This window comes from Macaca thibetana, chromosome 3 (assembly GCF_024542745.1).
Source record: "Macaca thibetana thibetana isolate TM-01 chromosome 3, ASM2454274v1, whole genome shotgun sequence".
In the NCBI taxonomy this organism is placed as follows: Eukaryota; Metazoa; Chordata; class Mammalia; order Primates; family Cercopithecidae; genus Macaca; species Macaca thibetana.
The window spans coordinates 53,993,967-54,016,270 of NC_065580.1; the positions used below are offsets into that span (position 1 = coordinate 53,993,967).

Genomic DNA, 22,304 nt, shown 5'->3' on the forward strand with positions numbered 1-22,304 from the left:
ATCACCACGCTTGGCTAACCTTTGTATTTTTAGTGGAGATGGGATTTCACCATGATGGCCAGGCTGGTCTCGAACTCCTGACCTCAAGGGATTCGCATGCCTTGGCCTCCCAAAGTGCTCGGATTACAGGCATTAGCCACCATGCCCGGCCTTTTAATTTTTTAATTGACATTTACCATCTGTAAATTATCATACCTGGATTGCTATTTGGGGTACTGTAATGAATTGGATTATGCTTTGGGCCAGTTAGTTTTACAGTTTTAAATAGCCATAGATAATACTCTTAACTGTGACCTGCTCATTTGTTAATCTGTCATTAGTCACAGTGGGTTGGATTACTGGCAGGATAACAGTAAACACTAACGTGCCACGTAATATGTACCCAGGACAGTTTTGAGTGAGGTAGCCGGGGCAAGTGCCGACACAGGTTAAGTAACTGGCTTAATGTTATAGTAGTAAATGCCAATGCCGATATTCAAATCGACATCCCCAAATTCAAACATAAATCTCTGTTAAGTAATTGGTAGTAGGCAAGGGTTTAGAATTATGTGTTGGCCTTGACATGAACATTTTAGGTATTCAGGGTTGCTCAATCCATGAACTCACCTTTAATCTGTGTAGTCTCACTGCAAAAATGGTTTCTGAATCCATTTATATTTTTATATTTTATAAAAAGAAAACACTATTTTCCTTATTAGTAATTTAAAGCACAATTTACATTCACCATAGAATAGTTTTTGATAGTATTATTATTATTATTATTAGTGTTCTGTGGTGAATGTAAATTGTGGTTTAAATTACTAATGAGGAAAATAGTGTTTCCATTTATATTTGTCTTACGCTTAAGTAATTTTTGTCATTACTTGGTTTTTTTGTTTTGTTTTGTTTTGAGACGGGCCTTTGTCTCCCAGGTTGGAGTGCAGTGGCGTGATCACTACTCATTGCAGCTTCAACCTCCTGGACCCAAGTGATCCTTCTGAGTAGCTGGGATCATATGCATGCACCACCATGCCCAGCAAAATGTTTTAAATTTTGGAATGATGGGGGTACCTCGCTCTTTTGCCCAGGCTACTCCTGAACTCCTGACTTCAAGTGATCCGCTTGCCTCAGGTGTGATTATCAGCGTCTTGAGCCACCATGCCCAGCCTATTGTTACTTTTTTAGGTTGTAAATAGGAATCCTCCTGTGTCTTTTGGAATATTAGCCTTTGCTCTGGTTTTTCCTCTGGAGCAGTCTCCCATTCATTACTGTTACAGGAAATATTTGACTGTAATAACAGAGATTGACTTGTATTCAAGAGTTCTTAAATAACAATAGCTTCTCTCATTGACTGCTTTTGAATTTCTCCCAGTTTCAAGGGAGTTTAATGGTTGTGCCAGAGGCTTCATTATTGTTTATATTTTTGGTTGCTACTAAGTGCTTTTAAAAATGTCCTTAGTCCTGATGCTTTTTTTATATTTAGTATTATTATTATTAGTGTTTCTGCTGTAGTGAATGTAATTTAAATTGTGCTTTAAATTACTAATGAGGAAAGTAGTGTTTTCTTAGATTGAAGCATTTGTATTGATACCACCTGCAGGCATTTTCTTCACGGCTCAGGGATGTGACTGTCAAATCTTAGGAAGAATGTGTTGTGAAATTTTACAGCAATAATTTATTTTCTTATTTCTTTTATAACCTAAATTAGCTAAAGAAGGATTGTAAAATTTTATTGATGAAGGCCAATTACAAGAGATTGTTACTAATCATTGACAGACAATCCATTTCCAACTTGGGCAATATTTTTCCTATCTTATCCTGAGAAGATACTTGTTATCTGAAATAGTGGTTTTAATTTTATTCCAGAATTATGCTTTGTTTGTTCACAACATCATGCACTTAATTCATATTAGAACCCTAGTTAGTTGTCTCTTTAGACTTTCACCTTTTGAATTTGTCTGATGGATTCTTCATGTTGTCACCACCTTCTGTACTTTCGTGTGTCCCCATGCAATAGGTAGTCTCGTCTTTACAGAAACATTCTTTCTAGGCACTTTTAACCTGACCGCAAACAAATCTTTTTTTAAAGACTACCTTTTTTTTTTTTTTTTTGAGACGGAGTCTTGCTCTGTCGCCCAGGCTAGAGTATGCAGTGGCGTGATCTCGGCTCACTGCAAGCTCTGCCTCCCAGGTTCAAGCGATTCTCCTGCCTCAGCTTCCCGAGTAGCTGAACTACAGGTGTGTGCCACCACGCCTGGCTAATTTTTTTTATTTTTAGTAGAGACGGGGTTTCACCGTGTTAGCCAGGATGGCCTTGATCTCCTGACCTTGTGATCTGCCCACCTCGGCCTCCCAAAGTGCTGGGATTATAGGCATGAGCGACCACTGCCAGCCGGTTTTTTTTTTTTTTTTTTTTTTTTTTTTTTTTTTAATAGCAGTTTTAGATTCACTGCAAAATTGAAAGCACAGTGATAACCTATGAACTTCCCGCCACGATGCATGCATAGCCACCCCCAGGATCAGCATCCTCCTCCAGAGTAGTACATTTGTTAGAAATGATGAACCTCCATTGACACATCATTTGTACAGTTTTTAAAAACTTTTACATTTTAACTCTTTTATATTGAAAATCCTGGTTTTTTAAATGACATTTACCTATTATCTTGTAATGTAGATGAGATATTTCAAATATACTAAGGTTTTAAGATTTTCTTGCAGTCCTTTGTGTCCTTACATTGTGTCACACATCTTAATAATCTAAAGATATCCTTTTGTTGAAGTAAAAAGATAGGTTGCGTATGTTCTAAATAATTTTTTTTAAGTGAAGAAAAGTGGTGGTTAGTACATACATAATAGCAAGTCATGCTGTCTATTCTCAGTGCTTTTAAAAAAAGCAAGTCATCAAAAGGTTTCGTTGATATCTCTGCATATCATGTTTTTATTTTCACTTTACCAGCTCTTTTGTGTGTGTGTGTATGTGTGTGTTTCCTGGTTTAATCACTTTTCTGACAATTACCAGGTACATTTTGGAAGTGGTTATTATTAGCGGAATTGCAGGATGTATAACCAAGAAGGTATTAACATGTATAAGGAATATCTGCAGTGATAAGAAAATGACAGTCCATTAGAAAAGTGATCAAAATCATTGAAGAGATTCTTACTTCACTCAAGAAAATACATGACTAGGCCAGGCGTGATGGCTTGTGCCTGTAATCCCAGCACTTTGGGAGGCCAGGGCAGGTGGATTACCCGAGGTCAAGAGTTAGAGAGTAGCCTGGCCAACATGGTGAAACCCTGTCTCTACTAAAAATACAGAAAGTAGCCAGATGTGGTGTGTATACACACTTACACACACACACACACACACACACACACACACACACGCGTACATATATGTATGTATGTAAAACCATAGGCCACTGTGCATATATATATATGCACGCGCACGCACACACACATATATATATGCAAAACCACATATATCTCTGTGGCTTGTCTGTGACTAAAGATAAATTTTCTTTTTTTTTCAGCAGTGATGCCTTTTTATTTATTTTGCATGATTGTACTAGTTAGAGCTTCCAGAACAGTAGAATAGAAATGGGGAGAGCAGACATTCTTATCTTGTTTCTGGTATTAGGGGGAAAACATTTGGTCTTTAATAGTTAAATCTGATGTTATCTGTAGGTTTTTCATTGATGTTCCTTTATTCCTACTTCATTGAGAATTGTGATCAAGAATGAATGTTTCATATTGTCAGATGATTTTCTGTGTCTGATATGCTGATGATATGGATTTTCTTTTTTAGAATGTTAATTATGATGAATTACATCAGTTGAATTTTGAATACTGACCCAAGTTTGTGTTCCTGGAATAAATCCCATTTGATCATGATGTTTTATCCTTTTGATATATTATTTGATTTGATTTGTTGAACCTTTTTCTGCAATGTTTATATCTACATTATGAGGAAAATTGGTCTGTAGTTTTCTTATAATGTCTTTGCCTGGCTTTGGAATAAAAAAATGCTGGCTTTGTAGGATCAAGACTGGAAGTATTTCCTCTTTTTTTTTTTTTTAGGAGGAATTTGTAGTATTTCTTTCATAATATCAAGAAAGAAGATACCAATGCAGTTTTTATGGGAAGATTTTGAACAATAAATTCATTTTTTAAAATAGATACATGGTTATTCAGATATTTTTTTTCTTGTTTGGACCTTGTGTCTTTTCAGTTATTTGTCCATTTTATCTGAGTTTTCACATGTACAGGTATAACATGATAATATTCCCTTGTATCTTTTTAATGCCTCAAAAATACATAGTGACGTTACCTCACTCATTGCTCATGATGGTAATTTGTGTTTTCTCTCCCTACCCAGTCTGCCTGGCCAGAAATTTGTTAATTGCTTTCATTTTCTTAAAGAACCAGCTTTTGGTTTCACTGATTTTCTAGACTGTTCCTATGCTTTTTTATTTTACTTATTATAGTTCATATCATTATTATATTTTCATTCTTCCATTTACTTTGGATTAAGTTTGCTATTAAGTTTTAGTTTTCTAAGGTGGAAACTAAGATTACTTTTTTGAGATCTTTTCTGATACAGGCATTTAGTGCTATAAATTTCCCTCTGAGTTTTGCTTTAACAGCGTTTCATAGATTCTGATAATGTTTTCATTTTCACTTAATGTAAGAAATACCTCCTAATTTCCTTTTGATTTCTTCTTTAGCCTATGGGTTATTTTGAATTGTGTTACTTAGTTTCCAAATTTCTGAGTACTTTCTCTTCTTGGTTTGTAATTTAATTCTGTTATGGTCTGAGGACATACTTGGTGTGATTTGAATCCTCTTATTTCTTTTTTTTTTTTTTTTTTTTTTTTTGGAAATGGAGTCTCACTCTGTGGCCCAGGCTGCAGTGCAGTGGTGTGATCTCAACTCTGCAACCTCTGCCTCCTGGGTTTAAGAAGTTCTGCCTCAGCATCCCAAATAGCTGGGACTACAGGCATGCACCACCACGCCCAGCCCATTTTTGTATTTTTAGTAAGAGACGGATTTTGTCACATTAGCCAGGCTGATCTTGAACTCCTGACCTCAGGTGATCCACTAGCTTCGGCCTCTCATAGTGTTGTGATTACAGGCGTGAGCCACCACGCCCGGCCGAATCCTCTTACTTCTATTGAGACTTGTTTTATGGTATAGTACATTATGTATCTTGGTAAATATTTTGTGTGTCCTTGAAAAGAGTATTTGTTGTTGAGTGTAGTGATCTATAAGTGGTAATTAGGTCAAGCTGGTTGATAGTGTTCAAATCTTCCATATCCTTACTGATTTTATGTCTGCTTGCTTTTATTTTATCAATTTTGGGAGAAGGAAGTATTAAAATCTTCAGTGACACAGAATGTGTCTTTATGTTACGTTACTGTGAACAAATTTCTTTTTTCCACCCCTTCCTTTTTTTTTTTTTTTTTTTTTTTGAGACAGAGTCTCGCTCTGCCACCCAGGCTGGAGTGCAGTGGCCCGCTGTCGGCTCACTGCAAGCTCCACCTCCCAGGTTCACGCCATTCTCCTGCTTTAGCCTCCCGAGTAGCTAGGACTACAGGTGCCCACTACCTCGCCCGGCTAGTTTTTTTTATATTTTTTAGTAGAGACGGCGTTTCACGGTGTTAGCCAGGATGGTCTCGATCTCCTGACATCGTGATCCACCCATCTCGGCCTCCCAAAATGCTGGGATTACAGGCTTGAGCCACTGTGCCTGGCTCCTCCTTTTTTCAATCATTGTGTGTGTTGGGGGTGATTCTCAGCTTTCCCTAGTACTTTGAAAGTTTTCAGTGGTTATATAGAGACACCACCCAATCAGAAGGCTGAGAAACCACTCTCAGCAGAGCTCGGGTGACACTTAATATTATCTTTATTAAGAAAATAAAGAGACTTTGTTGAAAATACTTCCAGAACATTGTCTGTCATGGAATTCTGAACTTCTGGTTAACTCTATAAATAGAATCTATTTTTTGCTAGACAAGGAAAAGGGAATCTTTATCTTTGGCTAGCAAGTCACCCAAATAGCTAAAAAGGAGAGTTTTAACATTTTCTTCTTTGGATTCTTTTTACTATCTTAGGTAGAGTTTTAGTTACAGAAATCTTGGCTGTGCTGGAGGCATGGAAGTAGAAGAAACCAGAGCAATGAATTTAATGGTTACTTAACAGTTCATTCTTGATCTCTTCGTGTTTGTAATCTGATAAGATTTTTTTTTTCTTTTAGAAACAGGCTCTCACTGTATTGCCCAGTCTGGTATCGAACTCTCGGGCTCAAACAATCCTCCTGCCTTAGCCTTCCAAAGTGCTAGGATTACAGGTGTGAGCCACTGCACCCGGCTAAGATTTGTTTTTTGAGAAGCCAAAACAAAAAAAAAGAAAAACAACTTTGATAAATGCATGGTTTTTATATTAAATAGTACAAATAGTGAAGTGCACAGGTGTATCCACCAAACCCTTAAGTCATGGTGATCTTCAAGTACCTGAGACTTTCTGGCACCCTGCCTAATGCTGTTAGCAGGGTCCATAGCACTGTTATTGTCCCATACTCCTTTTCTGTCCTCTGGTGAAGCAGCGAACTGAATAAAGTTTGAGTCTTTGTCTAGTAACTGTACTTGTTTTCTTGTGTGCTGGGCAACGTGGTACACCTTGGGGTGTCCATTGCTAATAGCCATTATAGTGCACACAGTTAACTAAGCCCAAGGAATTGGGGTCATTTCTGGTGGAGTTACTGGAGTGTTCATTTTCTCTGATTCCCTGGTTGTTAGTTAGGTTAGTGTGGTCTGGTGCATGGAGATAGGGACCACTCTTCTGGCAGCATGGATGTTAGAGGAGATGCCCTGTGAGCAAGGTGCCATTATGTGAGAAGGGAATGAAAAATGAATGGTCAGAAGATACTAATTTTGTAGGAAACCAGGAGTTACAATATGAGAATATACATAGACTTGAAATTGTGTATATCACATTTTGAAAATTAGAAGTAAGTGTTTTATAGTTGTTTTTTTAAAAAAAATGTTATTACTAGCCAGGCATGGTGGTATATACTTCTTGGAGGCTGAGTTGAGAAGGTTGCTTGAACCCAGGAGTTCGAGGATGCAGTGAGCCCTGTTTGTGCTGCTCTACTGCCCAGCCTGGGTGACAGAGCTAGCCCGCATCTCTTGTGTAGTTTGCCTTTTTATAGAGATAATAGTTTTAGCTAGACTGAGGGCTTCAGGGATACTGTACTCCACTAGTAATTTTGTTGTTGTTAGCTTTCAAAGCCCTTGAGAAAAGAAGCTGCTGTGCTTATGCTGTGATTACATTGGAAATAGTGCTCCTCTGTTTTTGCTCACATGTACAGACTTTGGCTAATTGAGAATTTGAATCTGAAACATATACTAGTGTGATATAGATTTCTTTTTATGCATAAATTATTTTTAAATTTAGACTTAAATATTAGCAATAATGTATGTTTAAGTAGTATATAGATTTTAATTAAGACATCCCATGTTTTCTGTGTACTAAGACCAGGAAGCAGTCCTCTAGTTATTAAAATTGGAGTGTATTTCTTACTAGTTGACAAAACATGGGTTTTGGAGTCAGACCTAGTTTCTAGCCCTGAACCTAGTACTTCATAATCTGTGATACTTGGTGTTCTCTGTAGCAGTGTAAAAATAATACCATCTACTTTGTAGAGTGGTTTCAAGAATTATGATAGATCAGTCTTTCCTAAATACTTGTGTTATAAAATGCAACTAGGTCTCTGAAGAAATAATTCCATGAACACATATGTCAGGAATACGCAGCATTTTCTGTTCTCTTAAAGGTTCTCACTCTGTATTAAAACATTAGGCCTATGGTCAAGAAATCTGGTTTTCTTTGTTCAACACTGCGTTTCTCTAACAGAACTTCTCCCTTCTTCCTTCCCACTGCCCTGATCCCCTATCGAACACCTGCAGTATATTATAGTTTATTTTTGTTTCATGGAACATGGTTTTGAAAATAAAGTGCCTAGCACAGTGTTCCTAATTCATACCGGATAAACAGTTTCATTTCCTGCTTTGAATGTTAATTTTAATGGTTTCAAAACTGTATTGTAGGCTGGGCGCGGTGGCTTATGCCTGTAATCCCAGCACTTTGGGAGGCCAAGGTGGGTGGATCACCTGAGGTCAGGAGTTACAGATTAGCCTGGTCAGCATGGCAAAACCCTAACTCTGCTGAAAACACAAAAATTAGCCAGGTGTGGTGGTGCAAGCCTGTAATTCCAGCTACACGGGAGACTGAGGCAGGAGAATGGCTTGAACCCAGGAGACAGAGGTTGCAGTGCGCCAAGATGGCCAATGAACTCTAGCCTGGGTGATGGAGCAAAACTCAGTTGTCAAAAAATATAAATAAATAAATAACTGTATTATAAACTCAGAGCTCATCTTTTTAATTAATTTTAGTTTAATCTTCTAAGTAGTAAGACATTTAATAATACATTTTATTCCTAATTCACTATCATTTAGTTCATATATTTAGCCAAAATGTTGTCATATACCTTGAGATTCAAATCCAGGAAAAGCAAGTGCAAAGGCAATAGAAGGGTGAGAATCTCAGGAACTCAGTAGCTGGTCACATTCCTGCTTCACATAGGAATAATCCAACACAATTTAAATATTCATAAATATATTCTTGACGTGTTATTGAGAGCCCCCTGGGAATATATTGAAGGATCTGGTTAGATACTTCCTACACCTGCTTTAGACCTCTTAAGACGAGGCACAAGCCATCCACATCTTTACTGAGTAATTTGTAAGAATTCTGCAGATTAAAAGAGAAATAGATGTCTTTACAATTAAAAAGCAAACGTTAAAAGAATTAAAAATCTGTTTCCAATGTAAAAAAGTAGTAAAATATTGTTTTAGAAAAATTGAAGAAATTGAAAAAGCATAGCTAAAAAGAATAAAATATAAAGAGAGTAAGAGTAATTTTATACCTAGGAATGTCCATTGCTAAAATCTTATCCTCTGTATTTCACAAAAAGTATACCATATTATCTGCGCTAGTTTGTAGCTTGCTTATTTTGCTTAAAAATGGAAAGCAAAGAACTTCCCGTGCCAGATATCAGTGAGGCACCCTACTTCCCCTCAAGAATCTACCTTAATAGGGTGTCCTCTGTCCCTCTATAACTGATTTCTTCCTTTCCTTTCTTTCTTCTTCTTCTTTCTTTCTTTTTTTTTTTTTTTTGTTGAGGTGAAGTCTCACTCTGTCGCCCAGGCTGGAGTGCAATGGTGCAATCTTGGCTCACTGCAACCTCTGCTTTCTGGGTTCAAGCAATTCTTCTTCATCGGCCTTCCGAGTAGCTGAGATTACAGGCGTTTGCCACCACATCTGACTAATTTTTTGTATTTTTAATAGAGACGGGGTTTCACCATCTTGGCCAGGCTGGTCTCTCGAACTCCAGACCTCAGGTGATCTGCCCACCTTGGCCTCCCAAAGTGCTGGGATTACAGGCATGAGCCACTGTGCCCCGCCTCATTTCTTCATTTGTAAGGAATGTTTCCAGGAAGGAGTTAGAAGTTGGCAGAATAGTGATGAGAGGAACAAGCCTTATTAGAACATAAATTAAGACATGCATTGTACAGTTTCTAGTTAGTTACGAATAAACTATTGATGCATGCAGAATTATACAGAGTAAAGATTGTTTATTTTTGTCAGTTTTCTTGTACATATCCAAAAAGATTTGAATTTAACTTGTTTAGGAGAAAAAAGTCTTTAAAAACCAAGAGCTGGTGTGTGCATAACGTACACACCTAGGTTGAAATACAGAACCTTGGCCAAGCGTGGTGGCTCATGCCTATGATCCCAGCATTTTGGGAGGGGAGACTTACGGATTGCTTGAGCCTAGGAGTTCAAGACCAGCCTGGGTAATGTCGTGAAACCCTGTCTCTACAAAAAGTACAACAATTATCTGGGCATGGTGGTGTGTGCCTGTAGTTCCAGCTACTTGGGAGGCTGAGGTGGGAGGACCTCTTGAGCCTGGGAATCAGAGGTTGCAGTGAGCTGAGATCTTGCCATTGTACTCCAGTCTAGACAGCAGAGTGAGACCCTGTCTTAAAAATAAATAAGTAAAATAAGTAAATAGGGAACCTCAAGTTATTGTTACGGTGTGCTGGATGGTTCATTGCCTCCTTAAATTAAAACAAGAAGTCTAATAGGAATCGATAGAACACTTCTTGCTCAGGCTGGATTGCAGTTGGACACTTTTCGCTCAGGCTCATTGCAGCCTCCACCTCCCAGGTTCAAGTGATTCTCTCCCCTCAGCCTCCTAAGTAGCTGGGACTACAGGTGCTCGCCACCATGTCCCGCTGATTTTTGTATTTTTACTAGAGACCGGGTTTCACCATGTTGGCCAGGCTAGTCTTGAACTCCTGACCTGAAGTCATCCACCTGCCTCAGCCTCCCAAAGTGCTGAGATTACAGGTGTGAGCCACCTTTTCCAACAAGAAAAGCCAACACTTTTTCTTGTTGAAAGATATTCCTGAAAAAAATGTATTAGTAAACGTGTTTTAGTCTGCGTGTGTTATGTAGAGCTTTCTTTAATGATATCAAGAATTGACAAAAGAGATGAAATGTTTTTACTACTTTTCCAGTATTTTGAATTTTTTTCTTTCTTTTTAAGGTGGCTATCATCCAGTGAAAATTGGAGACCTCTTCAATGGCCGGTATCATGTTATTAGAAAGCTTGGATGGGGGCACTTCTCTACTGTCTGGCTGTGCTGGGATATGCAGTAAGTGTTCTTTGTCATTTGTGCATTTGTTTCCTGGAGTAGTTCAACATATGTGTTCTAAGAAGGTATGGCTGAGGGTCACCACTGCTTTGTTGAGGTATGTGAAGTGCTTAGCACAGGCCTGCCTCAGCTGGCTAGATTCCTTTCTGCCCCACTGCCTTAGTTTGAAGTTCATTTGAAATCTTAAAATATTACTTGCTTCCAGCTTTATTTCAAAGTTAATTCACTGAAATTGTTTTACATTGGGATTATATTATTTTTCTAGTAATTCATCCATATCAGACAAACATAATGTATAGTATAGGCTTTTCAGTGTATAGGCTTTTCAAATCAGTCATTTCTAACTTTTCAAAGCCATGACACATAGTAAGAAGCTTCATTGCTACTCCGCATATACACACATGTATTTTGTGCGTACGTGTGTGTGTTCTGAAACAAAAGTGTTAGAGGAGAGTGGTTTTCACTATTAGGTTGGTGAGTAATATTTGTGATAATTCTGGTATTTTTCTAGTCTTGTTTTAATTAGGGAAAAAACAAAACAACAAAGCATAAAAGAGACTGTCTTGACCCATACAACTATTTAATGTGGCCCCACCATTTGAAAAGTACTATTTTAAAGGAAAGCTTATGTTTTTGTTTATTGGATAGATCTCATACAAGTTGAATATCCCTTATCTGAAATGCTTTGAGACCAGAAGTGTTTTGGATTTTGGAATATTTGTGTATATACACAATGACCTTAGAGATGTGACCCAGATCTAAACACAAAATTCATTGTATTTCATATACACCGTATATACATAGCCTGAAGGCAGTTTTATACAACATTTTAAATAATCTTGTGCAACATACAAAGCTTTTACTGAGTTTTGATTGCAGTCAGAGTTGGAATTTTACACTGTGGCGTCATGTCGACACACTCATAATATTTTAGGTTTTGGGGCATTTTGGATTTTACATTTTCCAATTACGGATGCTCAACCTGAATACTAATGATTTCTTTCACTGATAATATAAATACTTTTTTTTTTTTTTTTTTAAAGGGGGAAAAGATTTGTTGCAATGAAAGTTGTAAAAAGTGCCCAGCATTATACGGAGACAGCCTTGGATGAAATAAAATTGCTCAAATGTGTAAGTACTTCAAAAATGTGAATGATATAAGAAAATTTAATGACTTAAAAATTTTACAGAAAGGTTTTTCTGGGTAATACTAAATTAAAGTCAAGTTTGGCTGGGCATGGTGGCTCATGCCTATAATCTCAGCACTTTGGGAGGCCAAGGTGAGCAGATCACTTGAGGTCAAGAGTTCAAGACGAGCCTGGCAAACATGGTGAAACCCCGTCTCTACTAAAAATACAAAAAAATAGCCAGGCATGGTGGTGGGCGTCTGTAATCTCAGCTGCTTGGGTGGCTGAGGCATGGGTATCACTTGAACTTGGGAGGCAGAGGTTGCAGTGAGCTGAGATCGTACCACTGCACTCCAGACTGGGCTATAGAGCAAGACTCTGTCTCAAAATAAAAAATAAAAATGAAAATAAATCAAGTTTATTCTTTATAACTTTGTGATGATTTTTTATTTTAAAACACACTTGTATTTAAACAGTATTGCTGTTATAATGGGAAAACGTGCTTTGTCTTAAACTCTGTGTTCTTGCATTCCTTTTTCTTGGCATAGGTTCGAGAAAGTGATCCCAGTGACCCAAACAAAGACATGGTGGTCCAGCTCATTGACGACTTCAAGATTTCAGGCATGAATGGGATACGTATCCTTTACTTCCTGATTTATTTATATTTTTACCTTTTAACAAATGAAAACATTTCAAGCTCCTATAATCTCTGTTTTCTGCTGTATCACCTTCAACATAAACTCTCTAGGAACGCTGTCAAGTATTATAAAGTGGTCCACCTAGGATGGTTTGCATGGCTTTTCGGGTATTTGGTATAGTAGCATCTTAGAAACTTACTTTTAACACAACAACTTGACTTAATTTTGGTGTGGAATTAATGATCTTTTCCTGTTAATTGTGGTAAAGTTTTTTTGTAGTGGTAAATAAAAGCATACATCAGCAACACTTCTTTGTGTTTTAAACTTTCGAAAACCTGTGCGCAAGGACAATTTGTGTGTGCCCCAGTGGCTGCAAAGCACCATGTGAGAATGGAGCATTGGTTAAGATAAAAGGAAAAGTGCTCTGTAAATGTCCACATCCCAGGATAGCACTTGACTGCTCTTAGTTCTGAATAGTACTAGTAGTTGCCACATTCTGTTTCCAGAATTATACAACTGAGCCTTTCAAGTAATTGTCCCCAGAGGCTCATCTTTCTGTCAGGTGAATATGGAAACATTTTGGTTTTCTTTATTTTATTCCCAGTTATCTATATTGCAAAAGTTTAGGAAAGGTAAAATGATGCATTTTCTTTTTTTTTTTTTTTTGAGACGGAGTCTCGCTCTGTCGCCCAGGCTGGAGTGCAGTGGCCAGATCTCAGCTCACTGCAAGCTCCGCCTCCCAGGTTCCCGCCATTCTCCTGCCTCAGCCTCCCGAGTAGCTGGGACTATAGGCGCCGCCACCTCGCCCGGCTAGTTTTTTGTATTTTTTAGTAGAGACGGGGTTTCACCGTGTTAGCCAGGATGGTCTCGATCTCCTGATCTCGTGATCCGCCCGTCTTGGCCTCCCAAAGTGCTGGGATTACAGGCTTGAGCCACCATGCCCGGCAAATGATGCATTTTCTATACTCCTTGATATATCTGAGATAAGCCAGTGCTTGATAGAAAATACCTTTATTGTTTTTCTTTACAAACTTATTGGGAGAAATTTCAAACCTATATGAAAGAGAGAGTATACTGCAGTAAATGGTTGTAAATTTGTCCCTCAAGTTTAATAATTGTCCTGGTCTGGCCATAATTGATCCATCTGTCTTTTTTTGCTGAATTATTGTAGAGCAAATCCTAGAAGTCATGTCCTTTTACTTCTACGAGTGTCTTTGTGAATCTTTGAAAAAATATGAACCTTTAAACATAACCATAAAACTCACCAAAGACATTAACAATTTCTTGATACCGCATCAGGTATCCTTGGTATTGGAGACTTCTTCATTCAGATTTCCTTGGTATTGCAAAAATGAATTTTTAAAGACATATTTGAATCATTTTTAACAATATTGTTTACTCCTAAGTCTGTATTCACTTACTTTAGTTGTTCAGTTTAAGATTAATTTGTTCAATTTACATTTTTATCTTTCTTGTTAGAATATGATACACAGAGTATTTGAATTATCCTGACAGAAGTTAGTGACTCTAAATAGAGGAAAGTGTTTCTTGGTCAGCTATAAGTTTAGTTGTTTCTCATGTGTTTTAAAAAGGATGGCCTTATTCCTAATGTGTCCCTTCCCTTCTGGTGGGTTCTTGGTCTCACTGACTTCAAGAATGAAGCTGCGGACCTCGCAGTGAGTGTTACAACTCTTAAAGGTGGCGCATCCAGAGTTGTTTGTTCCTCCTGGTGGGTTTGTGGTCTTGCTGACTTCAGGAATGAAGCTGCAGACCCTCGCCGTGAGTGTTACAGCTGTTAAAGTTGGTGCAGACCCAAAGAGTGGGCAGCAACAAGATTTTATTATGAAGAGCAAAAGAACAAAGCTTCCACAACGTGGAAGGGGACTTGAGCGGGTTGTCGCTGCTGGTTTGGGTGGCCAGCTTTTATTCCCTCATTTGTCCCCACCGATGTTCTCCTGGTTGGTCCATTTTACAGAGCGCCAATTGGTCCATTGTACAGAGTGCTGATTGGTGTGTTTACAATCCTTTAGCTAGACACGGAGTGCTGATTGGTGTGTTTTTACAGATTGCTGATTGGTGTGTTTACAATCCTTTAGACACAGAGCACTGATTCGTGCATTTTTACAGAGTGCTGATTGGTACATTTACAATCCTTTAGCTAGACACAGAGCACTGATTGGTGCGTTTTTACAGAGTGCTGACTGGTGCATTTACAATCCTTTAGCTAGACACAGAGCACTGATTGGTGCATTTACAGTCCAATAGCTAGACAGAAAAGTTCTCCAAGTCTCCACTCGACCCAGGAAGTCCAGCTGGCTTCACCTGTCACTAATACTAGTTGTCTTTGGAAGTGTGTCTAGGAAGAAGACAAGCGAAGGTGTCTCTTGACTTTTCTTTCTTTTTTGAGAATATCAGTTTTGACCATGCTACTAAGTTATGTGGGTGCTTGTTGGTTTTGATGGGGACTCAGGAGGAAGTGAATTAGGATTGTAGAAAGGGTTGGCATGTTATCCTTCCTCTATCTGAGGAGTTGGCAAAGGGTAGCTCCAGGGGGAAGTGACAGAGAGCAAAGTATCCCAAAACCTGTAGCTCAGAGAAGAAAGCAAAAATGAAGGGAAGAGATAATGCCTTCAGTTTCCTGAATACTTTTTCTGCATATGGGTGTTGGATCCTCTGAGATAGCCCTTTGTGTGCCTGGGGTAGGCAGTACTTTCATTTTCCAAGGTTCAAGAAAATTGGACCACTTACTCAGAGGCATGTGACTGATGGGTGCTAGGTTGTGTCAATAGCTGGGGTCTTCTGGCTTCTCTCAGATTTTTTGCTCTTTATATCATGTTTGGAACAGATCCACCATTTTGATATTTTACTTTCACAAATGTCAGAAGCCTAAGGATAAGGCTTTTTCCCAGATTTAAACTCCAGAATGACATCCAGTTTATGCATCTACTAAGTCATGATCAACTAGGGAAGCATTTCCTTCACTCCATGTATTTGAGAAGGTTTTTATACGAGGGAATGTCACCATGTTCATAGAAAAACTAGATTAAAAGATAAAAATAAAGAACATAAACTTTATTTCTCACATAAGTTTCATCAAGTTCAAGACACTTTTGTATATGATGATACCAGCCATTTAGTTGCTCCTCAAAGAACCAGGGGTCTTAGGAATTTAACCATGTCAGTGCAATCTTTTTTACATTATTAAGTGAGGAAAAATGGGTGCCCTTTTTAAGATTAGGAAACAAAAATTAGGAGTAGCCAAATAAGGATTATAAGGTGGATTTCTAATGAGTTTCCACTGAAACTCTAACAAAATTGCTCTCATTTGATGAGAGGAATGAACAGGAACATTTACATGGTGGAGAAGGACTCCCAGTAGAAGTTTTCTCAGGTACTTTCCTGCTAAAGCATTCGCTGACATTCTCAAAAAACTCTCTTAATAAGCAGGTGTTATTGTTCTTTGGTTCTCCATAAAGTCAACAAGCAACATGCCTCAGCATACCAAAAAACCATTGCAGTGTCCTTTCCTCTTCACTAGTCCACTTGTGCTTTGACTGGACCACTGCCACCTCCTGGTAGTCATTGCTTTGATTGTGCTTTGTCTTCAGGATCATACTGTAGAACCATGTTTTATGTCCTGTTACAGTCCTTTGAAGAAATGCTTCAGGATCTTGATCCTACCTGTTTAAAATTTCCATTGAAAGCTCTGCTCTTGTCTTGATCTGGGAACAGTGGTTTTGGCATCCATTGAGTGGAAAGTTTGCTCAACTTCAATTTTCAATTAGAATTGTGTAAGTTGAACCAGTCATGATGTCTGTGGTGTTGGCTGTTGTTTGCTCTGTCATCTGTCCTTTTCAATTAGGGTGCAGACTTTTTTTTTCGGGAGGTGAAATTTTGCTCTTGTTGCCCAGGCTGGAGTGAAATGGTGCAATCTTGGCTCACCACAACCTCCACCTCCTAGGTTCAAGAGATTCTCCTGCCTCAGCCTCCCGAGTAGCTGGGATTACAGGCATGTGCCACTACACCTGGCTAATTTTATATTTTTATTTTTATTTTTTTTAGAGACAGGATTTCTCCATGTTGGTCAGGCTGGTCTCAAATTCCCGACCTCAGGTGATCTGCCCGCCTCAGCCTCCCAAAGTGCTGGGATTACGGGTGTGAGTCACCACGCCCAGCTGCAAACTTTTTCCACACAAATTGATGCAAATGGTCTGCCACTGCAGGCTTCATCTTCAACATTATCTCATCCCTTCTTAAAACGGGTTATTGACTTGAAAACTGCCGATTTCTTTGGGATATTGTCCCCTTAAACTTACCATAAAGCATCAGTGATTTCACCCAAGCTTCATCATAACTTTGATGTTTGTTATTGCTTCGATTTTAGAATTCATGTTGCTCTGGTAGAGGCTTTTTTCAAACTGGTATGTTATCTTGTGAGTGCCTCAAACTAGATCCTGTTCAGATATGTTAACAAACTAGTATGAGTTTATTTTGGTGCAAAAAATTTTTTGAAATCTATGCATAGTGTTTTCAAAATACACATTTTCCATAAACTTTTTGAAAATCCCTCATATTTCTTTTAGAAATTCATCTTTAGTATACTAGGACGTACCAGTGGCTGCTAATGTTACCTCATTCTTTTTCTCCAGTTAATTTCTGCTAACTCCTGAGTATATTTTTCCCTTTAGATAGATAAATCGGTAAGTAGATAGTGGCAGAGCAGTCACTTCTTTCGTGTCCAACCTGCAGGGTCGTTTGTGGGACAGCTAACAGAACATTTCTTTGGAGAAACTACTTAATTCGTGGGTAAATAGAGGTTTTTGAAATATACATTCTAGTGGGTATTTTTACTCTGAAGCAAAATGCTAAGTAATCATCATAGTCCAGATGTGCCAGTGCTTTGAGAAGACTTAGATTATGTTTTGGATATCCTGGGCCTCGCCCTATGCCTGCTGCTAAATTTAGTCCTTAACTAATCTGCCATTTTTGTAATGATCCTGGGAAATAGTAAGAAACTTCTGGCTTTAGATTATCTGCGCATAAATCTGTAGCGCTTACATTCTTCAACAGGATAGAGAGATTTTTCTCTTTTTCACTAAAAATATTTAAAATAATACTGTTTTAATGTAGCATATTCAGTTATTATAGTTGATCAAATCAACTACTTTTTTGATTCTAAAGTCAACTGTAAGACTCCAGGGATGAACAAAATGTTCTCAAAAGGTTTCAGAGCCATTTGAAATCTTCCTGTATAAATTATATGAATATATAATGAAATTGGAGATGTCATAGTTGTGAAGGCTGAAATACCTGTTTTTTAAAAAAATTAAGCTGGGGCCAAGTGTGGTGGCTCATGCCTGTAATCCCAGCACTTTGGGAGGCCAAGGTGGGCAGATCACTTGAGGTCAGGAGTTTGAGACCAGCCTGGCCAACATGTTGAAACCCTGTTTCTACTAAAACTAGAAAAATCAGCCAGGCATGGTGGCACACGCCTGTAATCCCAGCTATTCGGGAGGCCGAGGTAGGAGAATCACTTGAACCCGGGAGGTAGAAGTTGCAGTGAGCTGAGATTGCGCCACTGCACTCCAGCCTGGGTGACAGAACGCGACTGTGTCTCAAAAAAAATAAGCTGGGCATGGTGGTTTTCACCTGTAGTACTGACTACTTGGGAAGCTAAGGCAAGAGAATACCTTTAGCCCAGGAGTTCTAGTCCAGCCAGTGCAGCATAATGAGACCTTGTCTTTTTAAGAAAAGAAAATCCAGATTCCTGAGATGTTGTTATTATAGATTAAGTCTTAATACCATGTCTTAAATGGTGATCATACATTCTTAACACCTGCCTATAGTATTAAAATTGATCTAGTTGTATAATGTAAGGTATTATTAAAGGAAAAGATTAAATAGGTCTTAACTGTGTTTACTAAATTTTTATTTTATAATTTGTTTTAAGTAGCTTATCAAGTAGAAATTTAGGCAGGCAGTGAGGACACTTAAGATACTGAAGCTCTGTATTTGTTTCATGTCAGTTCCTAGGAGGTTTCAGTTTTGCCTGTTTCATTAGGCCGATTTCCAGGAAGTGTGCTGAGATGGGTGAGAGTGCAGCTCAGTATAGGCTTCAGTAGTGTGGCTCAGCCACCTGGCACTTTCTAAGTGCATTCTACACCTAGAAAGTGCCATGTCCTCATGCCTACAGTGGGGTTAATTACATTATTGCCTAAGGTTGTTTGGAGTACATGTGAAATAATACATGACACAGAGTAAGTACACTTAGCCCTTTGTATCTGCGGGTTCCCCATTCATAGATTTAATAAACCTTGGATGAAAAACATTTGGGAAACACCAGTAAAAAGTAATAGAAATTAAGAAATAGAGTATAACAACTATTTACAGAGCATATACATTGTATTAGGTATTATAAGTAATCTAGACATGATTTAAAGTATATGGGCCGGGCGCGGTGGCTCACGCCTGTAATCCCAGCACTTTCGGAACCCAAGTCGGGCGGATCATGAAGTCAGGAGATTGAGACCATCCTGGCTAACATAGTGAAACCCCGTCTCTACTAAAATTACAAAAAATTAGCTGAGCGTCGTGGCGGGCACCTGTAGTTTCAGATACTTGGGAGACTCAGGCAGGAGAATGGCGTGAACCCAGGAGGCAGAGCTTGCAGTGAGCTGAGATCGTGCCACTGCGCTCCTGTGTGACAGAGCGAGAGTCCGTCTCAAAAAAAATAAAAATAAAGTATATGGAAGGATGTGAATAGGTTATATGTATACTACACCAGTTTCCTGAAGAGACGAGCATGTGTGGATTTTGGTATTCGAGAGCAGTCCTGGAACCAGTTCCCTGAGATACTGGGAAACCACTGTGCTTAGTAATGTCAGTGCTTGTTATTTAAGTGAGACACAACGTTTGCTCACTTTTGGTATTATTGATAGTGTTGATGTTGTATTTTATAGAGTAGTAAGTGCTTTGCAAGTGACACAATGATGCTGCTTTCGGTAACTGCCTCACTCCAGGCAGTGCATCCACAAACAATCCTTAACTGTGTCCCAGATGTCTGTATGGTCTTCGAAGTGCTTGGCCACCATCTCCTCAAGTGGATCATCAAATCCAACTATCAAGGCCTCCCAGTACGTTGTGTGAAGAGTATCATTCGACAGGTGAGGCTTTTGACGCAGCCCCTAGGCCCTAGTACCTTATTGGCTAGGCTTTCAACATGATTGCTGTTTACGAATATGTATATATATTACATATGTATCAGTGCATAATATATATGTAATATATGTATTACATATATATCTGCATAACATTTCGAACTGTTATTAAGTCAGTATTTAATGACATTTTTTGTTGTGAAGGGAGCAATATGTAATTGTCAGGAATACGTTTTTGCATGTCATTTTTTTTTTTTAAGGTATGTGACATGGTACAATCAAGTTGTTTTTGTTCAATATCTTTACTAAAAGAATCCCACTTAGTTCATTAGGAAGTAATTTAGAAGAAATAACTTACTGGGTTTATTTACTAAGTATCCTTGGATAGAGAGTGAGTAATAGATAATTGAAGAGTTGTGTACAAACTTTCAGTTATAAAGTGGTTAAATTCTGGGGATCTAATAGCATGATGACTATAGTTAACATTACTGTATTGTATACTTGGAATTTGTTAACAGAGTAGATCTTGAATGTTCTCATCATGTACACACACACAGAGTCTATATTATTGTCATACTGGATTAGGTTAATTAGCTGTTTGTGGTAATTTCACAGTGTACACATATTTCAAGACATGTACACTACTAATATATTCAGTTTTTATTGTCAGTTGTACCTCAGTAAAGCTGTGGAAAAAATGGAAATGTTTAACTCATGTAGAAATAACTGTATTAGATGTGTGTTTTGTTCAGTTGCCCTACCAGAAGAAAACCCTCAAGTAGGGTCAGGCTTAGAGATGATGCTCTAGTAAACATCTGTAGAATGAAAGTATGCATGGTTGGAAGAATTCCTCCTAATTAGCAGTGTTTGCCCATTCCAGTTTTCTGCATGGAATCAGTATGTATTCTACTTATTGCCCATAAAAATTTTTTTTTTTTTTTTTTTTTTTTGAGACGGAGTCTTGCTCTGTCGCCCAGGCTGGAGTGCAGTGGCGCAATCTCGGCTCACTGCAAGCTCCGCCTCCCGGGTTCACGCCATTCTCCTGCCTCAGCCTCCCGAGCAGCTGGGACTACAGGCGCCCGCCACTGCGCCCGGCTAATTTTTTCTATTTTTAGTAGAGACGGGGTTTCACCATGGTCTCGATCTCCTGACCTTGTGATTTGCCCGCCTCGGCCTCCCCAAGTGCTGGGATTACAGGCGTGAGCCACCGCGCCCGGCCGCCCATAAAAATTTTGAAGTTTAAATTTGTGTAGTAAAAGCATCTTTGATATTTCTGTTGAATTTGTATACAGATAACTTTGTTTAGGCTGCCTGTATGTTCATCTCTTCACTTTTTCCTTTTGTACGGACTTTTTTTTTTTTTTTTTTTTTTTTTTTTGGAGATGGAGTCTTGCTCTGTCACCCAGCCTGGAGTGCAGCGGTGCGATCTCAGCTCACTGCAGCCTCCTGAGTAGCTGGGGCTATAGGTGCCTGCCAGCACGCCCAGCTAATTTTTATAGTTTTAGTAGAGACAGGGTTTCACCATGTTGCCCAGGGTGGTCTCAAACTCCTGAGCTCAGGCAGTCTGCCTGCCTCTGCCTTCCTAAGTGCTGGGATTACAGGCATGAACCACTGTGCCCAGCCTTGTACGGAAAATTGGCAGCTTATTCTGTAACACTACCGATGTTACTTGAGAAGAGGGCTAGAGAGAGAAAAGTTCACTACAGTGTCTTCTATGTCAGTTGGATTGAGGTGCTTCTATGTAGTATTATGCTAGGTTTACATGTGGGCCTAGATTTGTGGCTAACTTTTGTTTAGTACTGAATCTGTTTGCCCTTAGCTTTCAAATAGTAGCATTTTTATTCATTATTTCGACAGGCTAATATCTCAAATGAACAACTTTAATGTAGAAGAGGTTATGTGGTGAGGGTAGAAATTAGTATGTTAACTGGAATTATTTGATCCCCAGATAAGACTACTGTATTATTTGTAACATTTAGCAGCAACTCTAAACTCTTTTAAAAAACAAACAAACAAAACAAAACTATATTGTTAAAACTTGGGGGCCGGGCGCGGTGGCTCACGCCTGTAATCCCAGCACTTTGGGAGGCCGAGGCGGGTGGATCACAAGGTCAGGAGATCGAGACCACGGTGAAACCCCGTCTCTACTAAAAATACAAAAAATTAGCCGGGCGCGGTGGCGGGCGCCTGTAGTCCCAGCTACTCAGGAGGCTGAGGCAGGAGAATGGCGTAAACCCAGGAGGCGGAGCTTGCAGTGAGCAGAGATCGCGCCACTGCACTCCAGCCTGGGCGACAGAGCGAGACTCCGTCTCAAAAAAAAAAAAAAACAAACAAATAAAACTTGGGAAGAATCTCCTAATTATTTTTAATAAATCTTGAAAATATTAAAGGAATTACATATTCTAGCAAATACTGAATACTTTCAGAAATAGCTGCCTGCATGTATTTCCCCCAGGCTGCATCATTTCCCAGAACCTCGTGCTTTCAGAGGGGCCTGCTGTTGCCTTAAGTGACTGACCACACCACCACCCTTTAGGCTTAGTGTGTAAGAAGGTGAATTTGTCCAGACGCGGTGGCTCACACCTGTAATCCCAGCACTTTGGGAGGCTGAGGCGGGCGAATCAT

The 22,304-nt window shown here is 38.9% G+C and overlaps 1 protein-coding gene across 15 annotated transcripts in view; it reads left to right on the top strand.

Moving 5' to 3' along the window:
* Window positions 1–22,304, top strand: part of SRPK2 (SRSF protein kinase 2) — a 301,034-nt gene that overhangs the window by 233,236 nt on the left and 45,494 nt on the right. For all 15 annotated transcript variants that reach the window (XM_050782692.1, XM_050782696.1, XM_050782695.1 and 12 more), the window contains 4 exons: window positions 10,649–10,757; window positions 11,801–11,888; window positions 12,433–12,520; window positions 19,579–19,685. In XM_050782692.1, the coding sequence (XP_050638649.1) occupies window positions 10,649–10,757; window positions 11,801–11,888; window positions 12,433–12,520; window positions 19,579–19,685 (392 nt within the window). The remainder of the gene's footprint in view (window positions 1–10,648; window positions 10,758–11,800; window positions 11,889–12,432; window positions 12,521–19,578; window positions 19,686–22,304) is intronic.